This window comes from Musca vetustissima, unplaced genomic scaffold (genome assembly GCF_032173495.1).
Source record: "Musca vetustissima isolate MV318-11 ecotype Yass unplaced genomic scaffold, APGP_CSIRO_Mvet_v1 utg25509, whole genome shotgun sequence".
Lineage (NCBI taxonomy): Eukaryota > Metazoa > Arthropoda > Insecta > Diptera > Muscidae > Musca > Musca vetustissima.
Window position 1 is genome coordinate 52403 of NW_026885149.1, and position 24373 is coordinate 76775.

The following is a 24373-nucleotide window of genomic DNA, read 5'->3' on the forward strand; positions in this document are numbered from 1 at the left end:
ATAGTAAAGTAGTAGTATGTAGTTCTAGTTATATGTATATGCAATTTAATGTTTAGAAATAAATTAAGATATTTTTATTTACTGTAATTGCTATTCTCAAATACTTCAGAGTGTATAGAGAAGGTTGAAAATTAAAAAATAAACATGTTTCTAAATATATATGTGTGTGCATACGCTGCTGAAGAGAGTTGCCCAAAGAAACTGAAAAGTCGCTACACACAATTTTCTGGGTAACCTTAATTGCGATACGAAATGAAATAAAATGAAAATATGAAAGAAAACGAAAATAACAATTTAATTCAATGAATGAAAAATATCGATACAAATGGAAAGAAAGTGAGGGGCTTGATAGTTGTGATACGTACAAAAATTATGAACTAGGAAAGCAGAAATGCCAGTTTGTTGTGTCTATTTCAACGAATCTGAATTTGGTGCCGAGTGGGACAGCAACTCAACCCACTACTGCAAAAGTTCCCCGGTAACGATTTCCAGAATCATTTTCTGTCTGAAATATTCCATGTTCTGTTGGGAGAAGGTGATTTCTTTGTTCCGTGTTATATACTCGGCAAACATGCAGCTGAAGACACCACAATCGCTGCCGTTCATTTGGCGTGGAACCCCCTGTACCGATTCTATTTGGAAATCGCTGGTGTCGAAGGGTTGTTTACGTTTATCGAGTGACTCGTCCTTCAGATATTGTTCCAGAGCTTTGAGCACACTTGGGTTGGGGGTGCCCATCGAATCGTAATATTTAATGGTACGATTCTTCATGTGTATTATAGCCATGCACCAATGAACTCCGCCTACATGAACGGGCACGGGAATAACATCCTTTGAAAATATGTCAACTTTACGCGTCCAGCGCTTGACGCCTGCATGACCCGCCTGCATTAATCGGGGCACGAAAAATGTGTTCATTGCATAGACAGTGGGTAGACCGTGCGATTTGCTTTTGACTTCTCCTCGTTCGGTTAGGAGGTTCATGTAAAAGTTAATTACTTCGTCATTCAACCAATTGTGGCCACACAAAGTGTGAATGTCACGTCGTGTTATGTTCAAGTTGAATTTTGACACCAACACCTAAAAATATAAATACAAAAACACAATGCAACACTTGCTCCAATATTTTGTAGATTATGGAAATGTGTACCTGATCAAGTGGACCACATATGGAAGCATTTATACGTGCTCTGTGCTCTGGAGTCAGCTCAACAAACTCTGGCTCTGGTTCGACATCTTCGAAGTCGTCTACCACAAATAGTACTGGATCCACAATTTGGAAGTTGCGCAAACGTTCCTGAATGTCTGCTTCAGCTGCTTTACGTTCTGAGGCAAGTTTTTCAACACTATTAAAGATAAAAGGAATGCCTTAATATTTTCCGAACGAACGAATATGAAGAGGTTGTCTTACACTTTAGCTGTTTCTTTAACTTCATCAAGTCTGTTCCTCTTGCGAATCGACCATTTCGATTGTAAATTCTCCAACCAATTATCCTTGATGTGTGGACACGAACTGATCCTCTCTTTAAATGTATTGACTGGCTCTACATATGGTCTGAAACGGTAATAATTGCAAATGTAAATTAAAACAACTCTGATCTTAAAACATTATTGTCTTCCTCATCTTACAATGACATTTTCTTGCGAGAACTTGTATTGTCCGCTTCCGATTTGCTCGTGGTATTGGATTCCTGTTTTAGTTTAGCACATTGAGATAAAACATGACGATCGGCTGCACTCTCCAAATCAATTATTTCGGATATCTCATTGCCAACATCATCATCGATAACTACAGTGCCAAGATTTGTCTTTGGCCTGGATGCTTTCGATGCGCTATTTAATTGAGAGACCCCTCCAAAAATAATATCGTCGTCATCTTCATCATCCAAATTTATAGTTGACGACAAAGGAGGACGCTTCAAAACCGACTGACCTAAACCTACAGACCTTCTTGTATTGGCTGGAGAGCTTCGAGCTGAGGAGGTGGCTGCTGCTGCCGACATAAAACCGGATCGCCTTCGCTGCGATGATGTGGGCAATTTATTTTCGGACAAGGAACCATATACACGAGGTGCCACCTGTTCCAGTAGTAGTCGGTATTTGTCGCGTTCATCACTCTCCTTCTCTTGTGCTAGTATTGACGGACGAGCCATGTTCGATGAATTGTTTGTGCGGAGACTGCTAAATCCGTTAAGAAAACGCGACGATTCCGATGTGGATACACCACCCGACGATGAAATGCTACTGTTGCGTGTGCCCAAAACATTTCCAGACCTAATGGTAGAAACACGTGGATTTCGTTGACGCAGCGCATCAGCGTAGGATGGTTTTCGCAACGACTCCTCTCCCGAAGTCAATATGGTGCCCGTACGGGGTTCGAGGAGAGGTGGTGGAGGTTTTTGATTGGCCGAATTACCGCGTTCGTCTGTTTGAATAATCGGAATGTTGCGAATTTCGTGCATGCGTCTAATGTCATTTGACGTGGATGGAAAAACCAATTGAGGTTCATCGTCATCCGAAAATTCAATATCAGCATATGAGGTATTCTTGATCAAGTGAGTGGTTATGTGTGGGACTGAAAACATTGACTTCCGCAAGGGTGGCTTATCTGTAAATAATCGATAATCTCGTATAACTGGAGTGCTAAATAAGGATGTTTTGATGCCCGCCGTACCTAAGAACGAGCGACGACCTGATGACATATTAGTTGAGAAAAATGGTTTGTTCGGTTGTTGTGGGGGTGGTGCTGGTGGCAAGAATTCAATTACGTCGTCATCCTTCGTTTGAGCGACGTATTTAGGAAAGTGATTCTCCACTTTGCGATACTTAATTAGTCGATCGCTGGCGGACTCGCAATAATCTTCCGATCTGGAAATTAAAATTTAAAATTCAGTTACTTTTCAATGACATAAGCAAATAGATAATTTTACCTTCTTTTTCTTTTGCCTCCCTGATGATCAGGACTAGTGGTATCGTATTGACTTGATGGTATCCAACCGAAAAATTGTCCTATTTTACTAAGTATATCAAGGCCCATTTGGACGTCTTTATCCTGCGAAGCTGTACGATAGCCTTGGGGCAGCTCAGCTTCCACAGTATCCTGATTCGAATTGTAATCACAATCTTCGACAAAAGTGGGTACGCTTATCCTATTTGCCTTTCTTGGGCTAAGTGGTCTTATTTCCGGGATTGGTAAACTACCGTTCAATATCTTCTTTTGATGTATATCAATTGGAATTGCTTCGGGAACAGGCCGAACACTGCGTTTAGTCTGTTGTGGTAAAATCGCCTACAATTTAAAAAAAAAAAACAGAGCATGATTTAGTGTCGTGAATGATTATAATATTGATGTGGACGAAACATAAATATATCCGGAATCATACCTTTTGAAATATAATTATCAAAAGATCTATTTGTTCAATGCTATGCAGTTTAAAATCTGAACATTACCATAACATCAAACTAGGCATATTAACAATTATACAGATTTCATTAATTCCAAAATAAAAGATCCAATATATTTCTTAAGCATTTAAAACATATATAAATATGGCATACATATATAATTATGGAAAATAGAAATGTATTTAAAGTAGAATTAAAAAGTTTTATTTCTCAAATTTTATTACGAATAAAATATTGGAATGAAAACCTATAATAATAATAGTAATAATATAAAGACATACAAATAACATAATACACGATTTTAATTTTATGTCTTTGTTATATAGGGCATGTTCTCTTTGGATATATAATTTAATTTATTTCATGCCTAACATCTATGTATATATGGGCACTTCCGCAGTCACTTCCACGACTTTCAGAGGCAAAATCAAATTTTAAATCTTAAATAAATCGAAAACAAATACATTTTTTACAATTCTCCTTTAATACTTTTTTGTAGAACTTTAGGAGTATTATCAGTGGTAAAAAAATTGAGAGCCTCTCGTTTTCAACTTTTGAGAAAAAAGCCACAAAAGAGCGGTAACTCACGCGACATCAAATATACATGACTTTAGACATCGCTACTAAAAATGGGAAAACTTTCGAATTGTGTGAATATTTTAAACTTTTAATATTCTTTACATGAATAGTCTCTGCATTTATAGTCTTTAAATTAGTACATATGCTAAGAACAAGTAGAAAAAATGACAAATGTGGTCTTTCTTTGTATTTTTTGCCTTTACTTTACGTATTTAAGCATAATTAAATAAACAAATTCTTCGACGATGGTTTACCTTTTTGCGGAAGTGCCCATATGTGTAAAATGTTATTAAACTTATACCAAAGTTACATTAGGCAATTTTACTTGTATCAGTTGTAAGTTTGTGGGCGAGAGAGGTGAACTCTCAACTCTCACATACAAAGTATAGGATTGAGACTAATGTCTAATGTGCATCTGGACTGAGTCAATTTATTTAGCCCAAAATTTTGTTGATTTCAAAGACCCGAAACTAGGAAAAAAATCAATTGTATCCGTTACTCGACATCTTGTTAATAATAATGTTAATAATAATACCATGTTCTGACGAGCACTCGAACAACGTAGTTCGCTCTCAGAATTACCTACATGAATTCTTTTACACCGAAATCTCAACTTATTTGTGTATATTACCTATGAATTTAAATAGAAAAAATGAGTATTTTTTTATCCCACATTTGTTTCTTGTTTTGTACGCTAATTAGAATCCAATGAAAAGAAAGATATATCAAAATAAGTAGAAAACTAAATTTACTTCCACCTACATGTATAAAAACTAATCATTTTTATACTTTTCATTCATGATTTCTATTTTTCCTGAAAAAATTTGTAAATTTTAGAAATTATTTCATGCTTTCAAAATTAATTTATTTTCGATAAATGCTCCCAATTGTTAGGGATGGGACGAATTTCTTTGTTGTTTAGAGAGTGATTCGAATTGAACTACGTACAAAAATCGGTGTTCGCTCAGAAAAATTTGTGTGGGGAACTAAGTAATTAGTTCATGATTAGGGGCAGGGATGGAAAATTTAGTACAATAGTACTTTTTCAGTACTTTTTACCCAAAAAAGTACCGTAGTATCCCCGTGACCGTTTCAGTACCATTCTAATCCTTCATTAAACAATGATATATATATATATATATATATTTGTTTTGGATTGGAATTTGTTATGGATTTGACCGACAAAAGTATGCAGATAAAGATATTGATGTGATTGCAATATTTCTCTTGAACAAATGAACAGGTTTACGACTGATAACTGTTCAGTTATGATTAAAATTACAAACATTAAAATAAGTTAATGAGTTCTAATTTTTTTTTAAATGGATATGTCTGTCAGATACTCAATTTGGCATACTCTGTGCTATCTCCTGAGCTTGGCAAATTGATGACATTCCTAGTCGTCGTGATTATTTCCATAATTTCAAGAGCTTGAATTACAGTTCCAAGTAATTCATGTTAGTTTGGGGTATATTGGCTTTCGAGAAAGCCAATTCTCATATTATTACCATCAGAAAGATACACTAAGTGATATCTTGAAAATCGATCTTCATGAAACTGATTTTTTTTTTTGTATTTTCTTGAAAGAAGTACTCTTTTGTTAAAAAAAGTACTCTTTTGTACCTTTTTTCATTTTCCATCCCTGATAAGGGGTCGAACAACGAATGAGAGAGCGAATGACGCTCGTCTGTACATGACATAAATATCTAGAGTTGGACTTATAGGGTAAGTGATCCTAATGCCGGCATGCACCAATATTCGGAACATGTTGTATATAACTTCAAATAAATAAAAAATCTATAACCAAATATGAAAAATACCCTGAATAATCCTCAATAATATTGCAACATATCAAAATTTCATATCCTTGTATTGTCAATGAGGGGTTTCAATGTCCATATCGTCCTTAAGACAAATATGTTTAAGTTTTTCCTATAGTCGTCTCGAAATTGGAAAAATCTTAAATAAGTGCTCTGAATCCCGACTAAATTAAAAAAGTGTGTATTAAGTGGTTTTTCATAATAGAAGACTTGGTTGTAATCTTAGCCGAGAATTGGATAACAGGTTCGCAAAGTCGGTACCATGTTTTATAATTTTAATATTTTAATAGAAAAATTAATTATATATAACTTTTGCAATGCGACACTGATAGAAACGACCGATAATAACAATTTATTAATGAAAATAACACAAAAATCTATTAAGGGAACCCCCCCCCATTCTCGATTTTTTATTTTTAAGATTTTAAATGGGCTGGTAAATGAATACTAATGCTTGTAAAGGTTTGTAACTTGGCACATATATATTTGAAGATTTAAAAAGGAAGAAAAATAATTTACCAAAATTTGTTGTTATTGTTTTGTTGTTGTTTTTTGGGTTCAAAGAAAAGTCCATATTTTCGATGGCGGGCATGATAACTCCTCACTGGAACATCGGAATCCGAAAATTCCAACTGTGTTAGAAAGAGTACATGTCTGGCTCTCGTATGAACTAGGATTATTGACTTCGCTCTAAAATTAACAAAATGGCGGACCTTTGAAAAAATATTTTTGGAAAATCCCCGATTTTTTACCAAAAACCAAGTTAAAAAATAAGGAAGATCTTCACCGATTGGCTTTATCCTAGTTCATACGAGAGGTTCACACTGCCAGAGAAATGTGTCAAAATTTGAAAATTGGATTAAGTTTTTGAGTTATCGTGCCCGCCATTCGCAAAAGAGAAAAACGCGTTTAAAGTTTGAGAAGCCCTTTAGCCGTCACTTGATGCTGACACAATAAATCGGCTATATCTTCAAAGTTCTTGAGATTTTCACTTGAAATTTTGTAGGAACATTCTAGAATTAGAGTAGATTCGAATTAAAACAAAAAAATTTTTGACACCGAGAATGGGGGGGGGGTCCCCTTAAATATATAATTATTGACAAGTGGAATCAATAGTCGGCCCTTTTGACTATTGAAAAAAAAAACATATTTTACCTAATTGTCAATTTGCACCACTTTTTTACCAATTTTTTATTGAATCGTAGTAGTAAATAAAAAAATTTGCACTTGGGTTGGTGAATGGTTTAAAATGCGGAAATCGTTAAAGTGCGGAATAACTAGTTTAATATAAACGATCAGATTTTTTTCAGAGGTAGGTATTTTTACTCTAATTATGAAATATATTTTTTCTTGGGGGACATACCCGGTTCTATGGGTATAACCGTATCCGAACTTCCCGAACTTGAGTCAGGATAATGGAACCATTTTCGACATTTAGGTAGTTTTCAAAAAACGCAGCTTTTCTGACTGTATCTCAAAAATGGTTGAGAATAACCTTCAATGGAAAGGTATCTTTATAAGCTTTAAAATTATAGCCATACCCGAACTTCCGGGTCAAACAACAGGGTACGGCCCCCAAGAAAAAAAAACATCTCCATAATTAGGGTGAAAATATCTAACTCTGGAAAAACATTTCAGTTTTTACTAAACTAGAGTTGTTCCTCGGCCCAAAACTGAGGAAATTTTTTTTTATTTATTTCCAAAATGCAATTTGAAGCCTCAAAGACCGATTTTAGATAAATTGCAAACCATACTACCCCATGTAATAATTAAATCTTAATGAATATATCTTATAAAGGTATGATAATTCGAGTTTTGTGCATTAATATAATACAGTCGAGTACGGTTATAGCGAACTCGTGGGGACCAAGCAAACTAGTTCGTTATAGAAGAAGGCTTAGTAGAAAATTTGCAGAAATTGGTAGGTTTGTGTACTTTCTGATAATTCTTAAGATGTTTCTCGTTTTCTTTAATGAATCCCACATTACAGCTGACATCCTTTTGTAAAGTTTGCAGCGTTAATGTACAAATTAACTTTTGTGAGGATTGTCATCGTCGGTATTATGTATATTTGTAGAAAAATTCGTTATAATCAAATTCAAATATATGAAAACTAAACCAATAAATAGATCGTCATAAAAAAATTTCGTTATATCCGAGTAAGAATTTGTATGAAAAATATGACTTACAACTTTGGAACCCGGAAATGTGTTCGCTATAAGAAAAGTTCGTTATAAGCGTACTCGACTGTATATATGTTTTTGCTGAAAATAATATTGCAATTTATAGAACTTCAAATTAATACCCATATTAACGTAGGGAATTTTAAAAATTGGGGTTGTACAAATAGATTTTTGTTCTACAACTTAAGATATATCTCACCTGTATAGGTGTACTTTGATCTTCTTCACGGGGATGTAGGGACTTTGATAGACTTTTCCGTTTGGGCACACGTGTCACTACGTATTCGTATTCTTCGTCTTCGTCCACAATTGCCGATTCTTCTTGTTTTTGTTGTATTTCGTCCTTGTGAATGTCAATGACGAAATGTGTGGTATCTGCAACAGGCTTTCTTTCCTCAGTGGCTATGTACTGTTGTTTCGCGTCTTCTGTTACGGATTTAAGGTTAGATGGTACTTCAGATTCTACTCGATCAACGTCTTCAATTTGCAATATTTCGTATTGCTCCTCTTCTTCTTCTTCTTCGAGCTGTGGCTCTTTTTTTGCCAAATGATCTAAAGCACCGTTTGGCTCCTTAGGTTTATTCGCCAACTGTTTTACAACATCCAAGGTATTTAGGTTTTCAACCGGCACCAATTTGGGTTCGGGGCGTCTTACCCACTCCTTATTGCACTTTTGATTATCTTCCTCCCTCGACACTTGCGACGATGCGCTATGCGCCGCCTCCCTCACACGCGCCAACAATAGCGCAGATGCTGCAGCGGCGCTTGGGCTGCTCGAGGTCGGTACCCGATTAGTAATTATGTGATGTAGATTATCTTCCAGGCCCGTATGTTCAATGTACATCATCAATGTAAATTTCTTGGAACGGCTTTAAAAGCCTAATTATCCATCGACAATCGAAACCCCAGGATATTGTTGTCTCTTTACTTTCAGCACCTCCTTTCGAATTTTGTGATCCGTGTTATTTTCTTTCACCTCAATTTTGTCAATTTTGAGCGCCCCTAGCCTGCTCTGCGTCGTTTCGACTCGCTGCACACAATTTACAATTCACTATGGCCGCTTGTTGGCAAGAGGAGCGTCTGCAATTCCCCTTTATTGGAACCCGTGTGATTAGCTTGGATATATTCCCAGAAAAAGTGGCCTTAGTTTTCGTATTACATGGGATTTATATTATTACGAATACTGGACAAAGAAAAACAATTTTTTTGTTATCCAAAAAGAAAGCTTGGGCCAAATTTTTGCGAAAATTCACGTAAAGAAAAAGCCGCTATTACACACACACACGTACACACGAAGTATTTGCGATTTGCAGCCAACTTCGTTAGTCTTTTGCTGTACTACGTTATTTAAATCATAGCGTAATACGCACGACGTATGGCGTTAGAAGCGACGTAAATCTGTAAAAATATAAAGCTACGTTTAGACAAGAGTGTGTTTTACTAATTTGTATCACATCGAATGCTTATTGCTTTTGAGAAATAAAGCAGATTATTGGATGTGCAATGCGATGGATGTTTCTAAATCTTGTTATATTACTGTTGTGTTTTCTTCTATACTCTTCTAATTTTATTAAAAAATATTTGAATATTAATAAAATATTTATGTTTCAAATTGAAAAATTCGATTCAAGAAAATATCTGGCGTTATCTGGGTTAATAACAATGAGATTTAATGATTTAGTACTTAAAATAACGTTGATGAAAGTTTTCAAATTATCCTATGTAGATTTGTCCAAGTTCTGTCAAACCATCTATTCTCTAGATATTTCGCCAACTTTTCAAATCTAGTCCACTTATAAATCGTATTTTTTACATATTTGAAATATGTCCCAAAACATCATAAAAATTGCTTAAAATTTCATAAAACTGCTTTTAGACTTACCAATCCCACTCGATTTGAAATATCAATAAATATTTTTATAAATGGAGTGCAATTTCTAACAAAATTATGAAAATATTGATAAAATAAATAAAATCAGGAAAGGTAAAAAAAAACAACTGATAAATCCACTCATTTCATTTTAATACTAGTCTAAACAGTTGGGATTTCATATCTCGATTTATATATCATGTTAATTTAGACGGTATAGTCTAAACGCACCTGAACATTCAGTCTGACAAGGCGTTTAGACTACTAAATCCACATGATTTCAAAAGTCAATTCCACAGCGTATACGTCACGTTAATCCTGTTCACAAATCCCATAGACTATATTTGAAGTTTACGCTATGGAATTGACATTTGAAATATAAACGTACTTTAGTTTTTGTTTAAAGTTAACAGTGTCAAACTGGTTTAGTATGAACAAATGGTATAATAATAAAAGGTAACAGCAAGTGTTGTTGTGCAACAAACGATACAACAACCACATGGAAATTTGTTGTTGTAATAGGGAATATCGAGTAATTCCCTCAAGAAAGATTTGCTTCCTCAAACTTTCCCAGCAGGCAGATTAAGTAAATTGAATACGGGAGCACATTAATAAAGAACAATTTCAAATTGCATGCGTTCCCAATTTTCCTGTTGGGTGATTTTTAAAAACATAATTTGTCAAATTTATATTGACATTAGTATTACGTTGGAATCAAATCAGCAGGGATTTGCTGTTACCTTTTATAATTGTACCATGGTATAAGTCTGCTTTTCCACAGGCAGATTTTTATTTGGCAAATTTTTTGTTTTCTCTTTTGAAATTTTCGCTTGCTTTTCCATTAGCAAATTTTTTTGTCAAATTTGCGAATCAATATACAAAAGAAAGAAAATAAAAGTCAAAAGTGTTTGCATTTTAAAGATTTTTTTATATTTTATTATATAAATTGCAAAAATTAAATTTCACTTGCACAAATTAAAGCAACAGGTTTGTAAACAAAAGCAGGCTGTGTGTCAGTAAAGCGAATAGGTTCAAAAGGAAATGTCAACAAAATTGTTTTCAACGAACAGAGCAAAGCAGAATTTGCGTGTACGCCAAATTCTGAACAGGCAAATTTTTGTTTTTCTTCCTCGCACCCCTCTCGCCTACAAACTCAGTATTTGCCAAATAAAAATTTGCCTGTGGAAAAGCAGACTAATGAAAACAACGGCGGCTAATATTTGGTCTGTTCCCGTACTACGATAACGAATTTTTCTTTATGCTATCGAAGAAAATAGTATAATCGAGTAGATTCTTCCAGTACGGGAACAGACCAATTGTCTGTCATTGTTATCTATAGAAATATGGGAAATTCGATAATAACGACAAACGAAAAATATTTGTCATACGAATTAGGGGCACGTAGTCGAGAGTAAAAGTCGACTTTTCGATTATTGCCTCTGACCGAAAAGACGTCTTTCATATTTTTGACTAAAAAGTTGACTTTTCGTTCTTTCGATTTTGCCAAACCGGCTCAAAATCGATTTTCGACTTTTACCGACTAATGCAATTCATTTTTTTTTGTGCTTTAATGACTGCTAGTGTGAGCAATCTATCCCCCGAGGAGATAATGCAATTTAATTTGTAATCAATTACATTCCAAATCCCAATTTTTAAATTGGGGAAAACAGCTGATGGTTTTTCGTTAGCAACGCCGTCACATATTAACTTTTCAGTATGGCTCGGTTCTCTGACTGCAGCTGCTGTGAGTGTATGTGTGTAAACAACACAGTGTCTCTCTCCCACATCATTCGTAAACTTTCCGTTATACCACTTTGAGTTCATCTTTATCGGCCAATTTGTTTTCTCCTGTCATTCGTTAGCAGGTGGAACGTTTTTCAGTTTTTCTTCAAGTCGTTGAAAAAGGCGCGAGATTACTTACTTTCTCAAAATAAAAATTATTTTAATTTAATTGAATTATGTTTAAATGCATTAAATACAAGGATGTAAATGATAACAGGAACCACATTTTTTTGAATTACTTTAGAGGTAATTGTCTTTTCCATATACTTTGACATTTTTTAGATGGTAAATTAATCTGGTTTGGGATGAATATATCCACGGCAAAGCTAACCCCACGCACGAACCACCAAATGGTCCAATTGGCAGTACGGTCTCCGCTACCGCTACACAGAACGCGAGACAGAGGTACCAAGCACACCCAGCTCATAAATCGGATGATTTCTTTCTTTCTAATTAAATGATTCCAGATATTTGCATATCCAACTACACCTTTTTCACATGTTATTCAAAACATGTCAAATGTAATTCGATAATTGCATTTGTAATTCAAAACATATAATTTGCAATTCGAAAATTCCATTTGCAATTCATATACTTCCATTTGAAATTCCAAAGGTTTCAATTGAAAGTCATACAATTCCTTTTGAAATTAATAAAGTTCCTTTTGAAATTCAAAGAAATTCATTTGAAATTCATAACATTTGATTTGAAGTACATAACATTTCATTTGTTATTCATAACATTTAATTTTAAATTCGAAAAATATTAAAGGTAATACACAAAGAATATGTACGAATTTAAAATGAATTGTTACGAATTACAAACGAAATATTATGAATTACAAGTGAAATGTTATGAATTTCAAATTCAATTCTTTGAATTTTAAGTGGATTTCTTAGAATATTCAAATGGATATATAATAATTACAAATGATTTTTTTTTAAGTTTAGATGGAATTATTTGAATTACATATGAAATGTTTAAAATTACAAATGAAATGTTGTGAATTACTAATTACATTCTCGAATTACAAATGAAATGTTATGAATTGCAAATTGCGTTTTCGAATTACTAATGAAATTCTGGAATTGCAATTAAATTGTTTAGAATAACATTTGAAAATGGTGTAGCATTTCTCATAAGATTGGATTTTGGTTTCCGGTATCTCATATAGGGTAATTGTCTAAACAGGCTAGAATCTCGAATTCGTATATGTAATACAGGTTGGGAAGTGGTGTTGATATATGGAAATTGTTTTAGAAATTCGTACTTATGTGTATGAAAAGTACTAAATGGTAGTCAATTTTGTACAAGTTGCACAGATTGAGCTGGAGTCTTGTAATTGCAAACTGATTTTTTCTTCTTGTAATTTGTTCTTCCTATTGTTAGAACAAACTAGCCAATGTGGGCCTTGTATTTCACGAGGTTTTGGGCATGCATCTCAAAGAGGCAAAGATCGGTTCTGGTGGCTGTTTGTGACTTTGTTTTATTAAAGGTTAGGTTCTTCCTCCATATGTTTGTATACGTGATTGTTGATTTGCTTATTGACGAAGGTGGTATGACCAGATCAATTCCCCAATTACACGTTTTGTAATAAAACCCAACCTAACTATATAATAACATTAAATTTATTTAATTTCTACAACTAATACACAAATATACTAAATTCCATAAAATTATGCTGATAGCGTATAATCCAGCCGCTAAACCGACACTCGCCTGAAACGTAAAGTTAGCCACAACCCAATGGGCAAGTACACCCCAAACTAGAATAAGAAGTCCGTTTGTGAAATGGACGGGGTATCGTATGGCCAACCACTGTGATCGACTCATGCACATTTGTAGTACCCAATCCTGTAGAAATAATGTTACCGATTGGCCAAAACCTAATAGGGCAGCTGAGACACTCAGCAACAGTTTCGAGGTGGAAAAGCTAATAACTGAAAGAATTGAAATTGGTTCCTTACTTTTTTAAATGAAATTGAATTTCTTTAATACTTACATACTAATGCTAATCCTTTTGAAAGACAACCCAATGTGTGCCACTGGAACTTTTTCTTATACAAACTATTCCCAAAACGGGGTGTCATCAGTGAAAAACACATCCACGGAAAGGCCAACAATGAAAATAGAAAAGGTATCTCGGCATTTTTGATGGCATGGTGACTAACAGCCAGTCCGGGTAGTACCGTAAGGCACATAACATAGGAGAAGATGTCAGCCGACAACAAGAATGTGGTTGGATACAATTGAGGTACCATTAATGCCCTTTTCAAAGGCACAGCTATTTTATCCAAAAGATTTAGCCATAGATGGGATGTGACGTCCCTAGAAAACTGTTGTAATTTGTCCTGCACGATATAGAGAGGTAAACATAAGCCAAATTCAGTTGTCTTCGCGCTGCCGGTATCTTACCAAGTTACTGTAACCAGAATCTACCACACCTTCCCGACTCATTTGCAAGCCATTGGAAGTGGATTTCTGCATTTGTTGCGAGGCGCTCATACTGTTGGTCCTACCATAATTCTCAATTGTTGCTGAGCTGGAGCGCATCACCGACACAGTTTCGTCCTCTTCTGGTATAATTTCCATTATTTCGACACCATTGGGATTGATGAATGTTACATCCACTTGGTCAGTGGGCAGCATATATTGGTGATTATCAACTGCAGCTGCTGCCAATGTCATGGCAGCCATACTATTATGGTGTTCCATTAGAGGATTTTTCCATGTGCGTAACTCTATGCCATCCAATTGATCGGCAAAGGTATTGGCATAACGCCCCAGTTGATGGTGCAACGGCGTAAAAGTGGCCTCGGCCTTAATGACCGATATACGTTGAGTTATGGCACCCTCACGGTGCCTCGTTATAATTAAACTTATGGGTATGAGATTCACTAATAAGGCAGACATTAAAACTATAGATTGTGCAGTGCCGTACAGGGTGCGTAAATTGGTAAATGCGAAGGACAAGAAAAGCTGACAGAAGGCTTCACCACACAGGTGGATAGTCTTACACACAAATTTGTCTTCTCGAGGACGAACAGCTTCCAGTATGACGTGAGTCTTCCAAATGAAGAGACTGGCGCCAATGCCTATGTGATATGAATTTCAGAGATTATTTCGAATTCGATGTGATTATAATTATATTGAGCTTACCACCAAAGAAACCATAAAATACAATGGCTATAATTTGGGTTGTTGTTGTAACGCGTATCCAAGCCGAAGAGAAGAATATTCCACTTATCATTAGGGAACAAAATGTTATTAAGGTGGCCAGTAGAAAAACTTTTCGATACTTGATTGTTTCCCTTGTGCGTCCATGGTACTCCGTATCCAAATGTTCGAGGATGCTGCGGCATAGTTGGCCCGTAGCCATGTACACAATAGCTGGCCAAATACGAAGTACTAAATCTTTGTCTGACTCAACAACATTACCGTATAAATAGGCAGGAGTGGCGAGGAATGCCTAAGATATCAAATAAAAAAAATACATTTTTGAAATATTTGAAAAAAAAAAAACATATGTATATATTTGGTTCAAATTATGGTTGAAATTGTCAAAAGGCAAGACAATTTTTAAGGGAAGAATATAAAAATATAGATTTTTAATGGAACTTTTTTTTATTATAATCTCATCTGAATCATTTATCGTAATCTTTGTGCTAAAGATAAGAGCTTTCTTTGTCCGCTCACCCCAAAATTTAATAATTAATGCAGTTCCGAAAATGAATTTTAATGTTGATAGCACTAAGATATCGAAGTAGCAATGATCGTCGTCGTTTAAAATATAAGGATGCAGGTTCTGGAACAGATATGTGCATGTGATTACTGACTTCCCATAATTAAAATTGGGACAATTATTTGCATCCCTCCTTATATTTTCGGGAAACCAATGCAAGTATATCATATCAAACATATTAAAAGACTTTAGTCAAATTCAGTCAAATTCAAACACACAAATGGAGACACATTGGGACCTTGTTGTGGTTGTAAACATATAATCTAATAATTAAACACAACTGGAACTAAATCGTAAATACCAACGGTTATATCAGTTTCGACACACCAAACCTAAAATCTGACAACTTTGGATCAATTCATGTATATGTACTCGTATATCTAAAACCACTAATACTAATGAATGGTTTATTTAGCTTTTTTTCTAATGTTTAACACTGGAGTTCCATTTATTTGATTTTCTCAATACAAAATTTTGCTAGCTGTTTTTTTTTTAATTGTTACCAAAAATTTTATTATAAATATTTCAGTTGTTGGGATTAATAGTATATTCGTTAAAGGTATGTTTATATGTATGTGTATAGTTAATTCTTTTGTTTGTACTTATGTATGTACATGTATTACGAAACCACACAACATATACTTCTGCTGGATATGTTTCTTTATCACACGTCTGCGTTGGATACCGGCCGTTGCCACTGTCGGAACGGGACGCCTCACGGCCGCTGTTGCCCCTGGTCCGAGAAGTGATGCTTCTAGCGGATTTCTGGCCATGGTTGCTACCGAGTCACGGTTATCGCGAAACGCTCCATTGTTCGAATATCCTTCATCCATTTGAGGAAAACGAATATTCGTTTCCAATGCGTTGTTATTGCTTTTTTTTACTTTGTCTTCCGAAGACAAATACCACGACTATTACTACGCAAATAGTGAAAAACAAATAAGAATAATAAGCCAATTGTTTTGCGTTTGACCGCTTTTATTATAATGAAAATCCGATTATAGCCTTGCGATGTTTGGTTGCTGCTTGAATCCGATATGAACTGCTGGTAAACTTGTAGAATCGCAAATGTCAGATTTCAACGGTGTGCACACCAACCTATAAACAACAATATAATTTATACTCTGATAAGAGTCTTATCTGCTGATAATATCTTGAGATTACTTCACTGAATGCATTTAACCACTGTCAGTGTTTTTCGGAGTACTTTTCACTCGTCGAGTGGAAATCACAGATTTTGAGTGAAAGTGCGTGTAAACAGTTAAGGACTGGAAATATTACCGTAACTTCATGAATGACTTTCAAAGTTTAGTGGACTTTATCAAAGTAGGCGGACGTTACACTTTTAATATTTTGAATTTTTTCGGATTACAACTGGTAATTCATCACATTGATTAAGAAACATATAAAATAATATTAGAGGATTCTGATTGGAATACAATGAATTTTAGTTGTTATTCAAATAATTACATACAAAGACAAATTATGTTTTAAATAAAAATGATCCAATAGGAGAATTGATAAGCATAAAATTCAAAATTAGTTTTTATTTCAAATTAAATTTTCAAGTGAAATCGAAAATGTTCGATGATATTTTGTCACATTTGGCTAAAGATTCCTTGATTTTGCAAGATAAATATGACTCCATAATTAGAGTCGATACACCATTAGAATCGAGCTACGTACATTTATCAGGATATAAGTAGTAAATGACGTTCACAATTTGTGGTCGATACACCATTAATGCAAAAATCTACTAATCCATTCCATCCAATTTGAGGAGTTTAGGCCTTGAAATAATTTCGAAAATCACAATAAGTTATTGTTTATAATATTTTGATTGGATGGTACCTATTACATATATAGATATAGTCTCATGAAGTCATATGTTTCCAATTTTTTTCATAAATTTGCCTTTGACAGTATTCAGCTTTCAAAATTTAAATGAAAATATCTTCCTTCGAAATGCACGCATACCATGTGTTCTGTGCCAAAAATTTCTAATAATTTATATGTATAAATATTGATATATATATACATATATATATATATATATATAAGTTCCCTGCATCTAAAACTTATACATGTAAGATGGTTAAATCATGAGAGCAATGTTCAGCTTTAGAAAATATATTTTGTTTAATTTATTGAAAATATGCCAATCGACATATTACAACGTTGCCTATAATCCGACGGGGCGTACAGAAAAATTCAACTTCCCCACTTTTGCAAAATGTTGTGTACGGCCGTATTACCCAAATACGTCGTATCCATATGTTCAAGCGAATAATACAAACCGCCAAACAAAATTGAAAATTTATTAAATTAATCCAAATATGTTATGTTCACGTTCGAAATTTCATTTTTCTCAATGTTTCGTTTTTCTTTTCAAAAAAATTGATTGTTTTGTGAATTTTATTTTGATTTTGTATCAAAAAAAAAAAAAAAACAGAAAAAAAAACAAAAAATACGCTCTGTCAAAGTTAAAATTGTTCAACTTGAAATTATGTACGCTCGACGTATTTCGGTAACATTCATATAAATACATATGTTCTACTTCTGTGGTGAAAAACGTCGAACGAGCTAGTTGAATTTTAGGTAGGGCTGTAAACAATTTTATGGAATTTATTTTTTATATTTTAAATTGATAGGTGAGTTCCAAATTAAAAAGGTTTGCCAACATCAAATTCTCTCAATCCTACCTTCTGTAATTATGCCATGGCCATGTACTTGCATGAAACTTTCTAATAATAAATTGTGAATTGATATCAAATAAAGGTAGAACCTTTGGATACCGGCGTTATAACCGATGTTTGTGTTTATCTATGGTTTCCTTTTTAAAGGATTTTATTTTTTTGGGCAGCCATGCACACCAGCGTTGATGCGTTCTCTTTACATTTTTGATGTTACAACACAAATAAACAATAATGAAAAATTGTCCGCAATTTTTATTGAATTTATTTTTTACACTTTCTGGGATGTTATTTATGTTTTAAAAATATTAAAACAATTAAATTCCGCAGAATTATTCTTCTTATTTCCCCTTAAAAAGGGGGAAAACAAACCACCTAAAACCAAGAAAATTACATGTACAAAAAACAATTTTTTTACAATCCGATTTTGTATTTTTAGCCATTAAAGTGGACAACGAAAACGCAAGTACAAATACTGTATCGATACAACTGTTGTTCGTTTACCTTTTACAATTTTCTCTCTTTTTCGATTTTACTCTCAGTATATTCTTACAGAGTATATGTTATTGGATAAGTATAGCTATTATTTTGAATATAATTTAAATCTTGTAGCAGGTCGCCATTGCAAGTCTATATTAATAATTACAAATGATTAATTTAAATTTAAAAAATATATATTTTTAATTTATAAGGCCCCTTTTTAATGGCTAATATTTATCGCGATACCGTTCTAAGATGGTAAATTCCATTCAAACGGATGTTGTTGCAAATACAGAACAATAACAACAACAAAAAGATTTTGAAAAAATAACGTTGTAAATGTCGCAGAGCAATTAACAGATTCGCTCGCTGACGATCGCCCCTGTCCCAGATAAATAATGTTTATTTTGTTTTTCATCCGAACGAACGTATCAGTAACCAACCAAACAATCAACCCACCCACCCACATCGGCTGCAACGCCTGCTTATCTGTCCAGAGTATTGTACTGACTTTAGTTGCCAAAAGGAATCAAGATGACACATCTATTTACACGAATAATTGTATTTGACCAAGATAATTCGATAAACGATGCTGGTTGACGGCTGCTTGATCAGGGTGACACATTATTCCATTGCTGTGCTGGTCTATATAATGCCAAGTAGTGCGGCCCTGTCTCCAAGTAATACAACGACACTAGAATCGACCACAACCATGGTGGAGGCAAAGAAATTAGCTTTAACTATACTCGGCATTTACGTGGTGGTAAGATACTTGCGAATAAGTGCAAGAAGAATAATAATAAATGCAATGGCGAATTGAACTAGAAAACAATAACAATATTAATAATATTGTAAACAATATTGTAGATCGTGGCTAACATTGGAATTGTGAACGGAAATATAGTGACAACGACCTTGGATCCCTTGGTATCTGATGTGGAACCGGTGGTTACAACCGAACCAGCATTGAGTGAACCTGTAACAAGTGATGATGCTGGAGATCTAAACACGCTTGAACCTGTAGTGACAACAACAACAGCTGAGGGTGTTACTGAGTGTGTTTGCGATTGTCGTAACCAAGGACGTGAATGCGATAATACAACAACGAATCCTAATGCAGATGTACCAGCAGCAACAACTGAAGCAAACGTCGAAAATGATGCATCGACAACTGGTCCAAAGGAAGAAAACAATATTACCTCACCACCGGAAGCAACTAGCACGACTGCTCCACCCCCGCCACCATGCAATACACCTGGTGTTGAGGTAGATCCATCTGACTGTCGCCTTTATCGTGATTGTACTGCAACAGGCTCGGCAGATGGCAGTTTCCATTTGCTAACGAAGTTTTGTGCTTCAAACGAAGCTTTTAATGTCAAGTTGGGACGTTGCAGTCGTGACATTTCGTCATGTTCAAATGAGGTAGTTTGTCAAGTCAAGGGTGGGGTGGCAGATCCTCTCAGCAACACATCGTACTATCTGTGCGAACCTCGTTTGATTGGTGGTGGTTTTCATGTCTTCCATGTTCAATGTTCGGCCAACCAAATATTCTACCCCCTGTTGGGAAAATGTTTCCTGGATTTGGAGAATTTGCCCGCAGTCCCCGTTTATCCCGGCTTTCCTCCATACTATTGGAATCCGATCGAAGATATTGACATCGTCAAGGCAGAACTGAAACTAATTAAGGAACAGGATAAGCTCACATTGAAATTGGAGAAGGAACTTCTGAAGGCTGAGAAGAAGCGGCAAAAAGAGTTGCAAAAAGAAGCCGAGCAAAGGGCTAAACAAGAAGAAAAATTGAAAAAGGAATTGTTGAAACAAGAGAGCGCCACTTTTGTATGTCCTCAGGATGGCACCTACCCGTCAACCGTTAGTGAGACAGCTTACTTTGTTTGTGTCAGCAAGAAGGATAAGTCTAAGGTTAGTGTGGTCCAATGTCCAGTTGGTTCGAAATACAATGCTGACATTGGTTTTTGTGCAATTGATAACACGCTGCTTAACCAAGCATTGAATAACGCCAGTGTCGATGATGATGACGACGATGAAGACGATGATTAAAGTTGAGAAAGAGACGACAACTGTATTAAGAATATCAAAATTCGGTGTGTTCGAATAAATATTTGTGTTATATTTTAAAATATTGAATTAATAAAGAATTAAATTTGGATAATTAAATAATTGCTTTTCATTATTTTAGAGTTGCACAAACACGTTCAAATTAGAACGAAAATAACAACATTTATAGGTATTCTAATGGTTCCAACTACTTTTGTAAATCATATCGGCTGCAATTTCACAAATAATTATATTGTTCCAAGGAATTGTCCTTTGCAGTAGCGAAACTTTCCGATTTTTGTATTTGAAATGGCCTCATTTTTAGTATTTCACCGATCAAATGGGAAAAATTTCTCGTGTTACTCGTGTGATAAGTTGAGTCAAGATATTCTATAGAAGGTCCTTGGTGCATGTGCAGATGGGTTAATAGAATATCAATATGTCTGTCCCGAATCCAGGCCCTGTCGGCACCAATACATTTGTAATCTTTCCTTCGAATCCCTTTTCTGAAATATTATGGAAATCTCAAATCGCTTTTTTTTAATTTCAAATCGATATTCCTCTCTTTGTTTGGAAAATCAATTTAAACAAATTTCGAATCTGTTCAGTTTTTCAACTCCACCTTTCAATTGTAATTGGAGACTTCAATTTGTATTTCATATATTTCAGTTGGGATTTTTTATGTTTCCTTTCGAGTAATCTGTGTAATATGTCGTATATTTTAATTCAGGATATTTTGCCGTGTTTAAAATGAAAGATGGCTGAAATCATTTAGGAATTCCAGTTTGTTGTTTACACACCACTTAAGAAGTTTTTTTTACAGATATTTCTTTGAATTTCAATGCAATCTATCTTTATCCGTTTTATTTTGATTGACAATTCCGTTTCCAAAATTAAATTCCCAGAACTTTAATTATTGGTAATTGAAGACAATCGCAACAGATCAATGGGGGTAAGGCGACAAGCCTAATCACACACACACTACCCAGGCTCCAAAAACGCTAGAAAATATTCCACCACTACCGACAGCGCCAACTGACGGATATCGACAACTCAGATAAGAACCTTGACGATTTCGTGTTTTTTAAAAATTATCAGTTAATTACGAAATTTTAGTAATACTACCAAAGACGTTAGTAACTGCGACGAAGGGGCGGGACGGTGTGGGACAGGACCAGAGGGCCGATCTAAATTATGAATGCGATTGAAAAATGTCTAGCTCAGTCACATACATGTATGTATGCGATATAAAACAACAGATAGCTTTTGTGTTGTCGATCACTCTGTTCAATTCGTTTGGTAATAACGGTTGTTTCCCTAAACGCGCGCAATATTCACATCGCTCACACCACTAGCCGATTTCTGAAGATGAAGTACTTCTGCGTACTGACTGCACTGGTCATTGGTGCTGTAGCGTGCTCTGCTGGCACCGTTGCCGTACAGCATCCCTGTGTCCGCCCCGGATTTTTCGCCATATTGGATAATTCACGCAACTACTATGGCTGCTATGCCAATAAAAATGGAGGCTTAACAATGAAATACCTGAGCTGCAAGGAAGGTGAAGTTTTCAATGGCCAAAAGGGACTATGCATGGCACAAGCATTCAACGAAGTGGCCAATGAGGAGGATATAGAAAGTCCAACCATTCCCACGGAGGCTCCTGCCGAAGTGCAAACCACAGTTAAACCCATAGAAGAAGTTACAACACCAAAAGTGGAAAAACCAGGGGAGGCTCCCACAACACCTAAAAGTCCTGATTCCGAGACGACCGTAAAACCCGAGGAACCTCCAACCACACCTAAAATTCCTGATACTGAGACCACCGTAAAACCCGAGGAATCTCCCACCACTCCAAAGGTCCCTGAAGAAAATCCAACCACACCTAAAGCACCTGAGGAAAACCCAACCACACCCAAAGCCCCCGAAGAAAATCCAACCACACCTAAAGCACCTGAAGAAAATCCAACAACACCCAAAGCACCTGAAGAAAATCCAACCACACCTAAAGCACCTGAGGAAAATCCAACCACACCCAAAGCCCCTGAAGAAAATCCAACCACCCCTAAAGTCCCCGAGGAAAATCCAACCACACCTAAAGTTCCTGAGGAAAATCCAACAACTCCCAAAGCTCCTGAAGAAAATCCAACCACCCCTAAAGTCCCCGAGGAAAATCCAACGACACCCAAAGTCCCTGAAGAAAATCCAACCACACCTAAACCAGAAGAGCCTACAACGGAGACTAAGCCCGTAGAACAACCAACAACGCCTAAAATTCCTGAGGAGACTACAACCGAAGAGCCCACTACAGAAACCAAGCCAGTGGAACAACCCACCACACCTAAAATTCCCGAAGAAACAACTGCTAAACCAGAAGAGAGCACAACCGAAAAACCTGAAGAACCCACAACCGAATCCAAACCCGTGGAACAACCCACCACACCTAAAATCCCCGAAGAAACTACTGTTAAGCCAGAGGAAACTACAACCGAAGAACCTACAACCACTGTAGAAGTTCCGACGACTACTGATGAACCAGAGGCTAACACAACAACCGAAGCGACCACCGAGACTACTGAGGCCGAAGAGGATACAACAACATTCGAACCAACGGAAGTCCCAACCACTACCGAAGAACCTACTACAACAACAGTGGTCAATGAAACCACTGAAGCTGATACGACAACTAAAGAACCAGAAATTTCTACGACCACACAAGTGGACAACGAAACCACCACCGAAGAACCCGTAACTGAACCCACGACAACTGAAGAACCAGAAGAAAGTTCAACCACACCCGTTGACAATGAAACCACCGAAACCCCCGAAGATACTACCACCGAAGATGTCCCAACTACCACAGATGAGCCCGAAGTAGAAACAACGACTCCTAGCCATGCCTTCACCTGTCCCACAACAGGTTTCTTCCCTCAGGATGGCAGCTGTAACAAATTTAACTTGTGTGCTGAAGTAGAAGGTGTCGTGAGAGCCTTCCCAAGAGAGTGCCCCGAAGGTCAGAATTTCTTCCCACCTGGCGGCTACTGTACTGCAGATTTCAGCTGCGATGAAACCAAGACTTTGAAGGCCGACAACTTTGTGTGTTTGGTCGAAGGAACCTTTGCCTATCACTCCGACTGCTCCAAGTACTACAGATGTAGCTGGAACTCACGCATGGAAGACTACCTGGCCGAAGTGATGCAGTGCCCATCCGGTGAAGTGTATCACATTTTGACAGGTGAATGTGACGTCGAAGGAGCCCTGACCTGCGTTGGTCGTGGTCTCCTTAACTCACGATTTGCCTACTAGTTAAATTAAATCATCCCCTCCAAGCTAAATATTGATAATTATGATGAATTTGAATAAATTAAAAATCAGAATGATTTTAAATGTATGTGTGTGTATGTCTTTTATTCTTTAGTCCAGTATTAGTATTTAATAAACAATTAAAAGTATTTATCAGTATAAAACGTTGTTTTCGCTAGAAGAAAAATACAACCCCCTATCTACATGCCGAACGTATCAGGCTGTTGGCTGTTCAGTTGTCTGCATGACAAACATTTCAACGAAAATTTTAATCACTACGATTTCGAAATTGTTTTCCATTTGGGCAGATTAGAATTTGAATGGCACTGCTGTTCTAATGTTTTCTCCATGTTTTTGTTTGTTTGTTTGTTTGGCTTATTTATCAGCAGTTGTTGACGTGCTTTTTGGCCAAATTCATTAAGTTTTACTTACCTCCTTCTGTTGACTGATTAGTTTCGCCATTT

General features: G+C 35.8%; 4 protein-coding genes across 4 annotated transcripts; 2 read left to right on the plus strand and 2 right to left on the minus strand.

Annotated features, from left to right (window-relative positions):
* Positions 1-437: 437 nt before the first annotated feature.
* LOC133332243 (uncharacterized) lies at positions 438-8831 on the minus strand. Its single transcript, XM_061540626.1, has 7 exons — positions 8187-8831; positions 2931-3289; positions 2675-2868; positions 1630-2608; positions 1412-1555; positions 1151-1346; positions 438-1080 (listed from the first exon to the last, which is right to left on the minus strand). Exons 1-7 carry the CDS (start codon positions 8829-8831, stop codon positions 460-462), a joined length of 3138 nt encoding a protein of 1045 aa, XP_061396610.1. The 3' UTR covers positions 438-459.
* A 4440-nt stretch (positions 8832-13271) lies between these two features.
* Positions 13272-16214, minus strand: LOC133332244 (uncharacterized). Its single transcript, XM_061540627.1, has 5 exons — positions 15996-16214; positions 14799-15108; positions 14055-14734; positions 13642-13990; positions 13272-13579 (listed from the first exon to the last, which is right to left on the minus strand). Exons 1-5 carry the CDS (start codon positions 16212-16214, stop codon positions 13272-13274), a joined length of 1866 nt encoding a protein of 621 aa, XP_061396611.1.
* Positions 16215-19143: 2929 nt separating this feature from the next.
* On the plus strand, positions 19144-20612 carry LOC133332245 (uncharacterized). Its single transcript, XM_061540628.1, has 2 exons — positions 19144-19317; positions 19422-20612. Exons 1-2 carry the CDS (start codon positions 19144-19146, stop codon positions 20610-20612), a joined length of 1365 nt encoding a protein of 454 aa, XP_061396612.1.
* Positions 20613-21977: 1365 nt separating this feature from the next.
* LOC133332246 (proteoglycan 4) lies at positions 21978-23912 on the plus strand. Its single transcript, XM_061540629.1, has one exon. It carries the CDS (start codon positions 21978-21980, stop codon positions 23910-23912), a length of 1935 nt encoding a protein of 644 aa, XP_061396613.1.
* The last annotated feature ends 461 nt before the right edge of the window (positions 23913-24373 follow it).

Coding starts and splice junctions, on each gene's coding strand:
- LOC133332245 (XM_061540628.1), top strand. CDS start 19,144: ATGCTGGTTGACGGCTGCTTGATCAGGGTGACACATTATTCCATTGCT. Junction 19,318..19,421: donor TACTCGGCATTTACGTGGTG/GTAAGATACTTG, acceptor ACAATATTGTAG/ATCGTGGCTAACATTGGAAT.
- LOC133332243 (XM_061540626.1), bottom strand. CDS start 8,831: ATGTACATTGAACATACGGGCCTGGAAGATAATCTACATCACATAATT. Junction 3,290..8,186: donor ATCAAAGTACACCTATACAG/GTGAGATATATC, acceptor TTTAAATTGTAG/GCGATTTTACCACAACAGAC. Junction 1,556..1,629: donor TCTCGCAAGAAAATGTCATT/GTAAGATGAGGA, acceptor TTACCGTTTCAG/ACCATATGTAGAGCCAGTCA.
- LOC133332244 (XM_061540627.1), bottom strand. CDS start 16,214: ATGGATGAAGGATATTCGAACAATGGAGCGTTTCGCGATAACCGTGAC. Junction 15,109..15,995: donor TGTGTGGTTTCGTAATACAT/GTACATACATAA, acceptor TTGATATCTTAG/GCATTCCTCGCCACTCCTGC. Junction 13,991..14,054: donor ATTCTGGTTACAGTAACTTG/GTAAGATACCGG, acceptor TATATCGTGCAG/GACAAATTACAACAGTTTTC.
- LOC133332246 (XM_061540629.1), top strand. CDS start 21,978: ATGAAGTACTTCTGCGTACTGACTGCACTGGTCATTGGTGCTGTAGCG.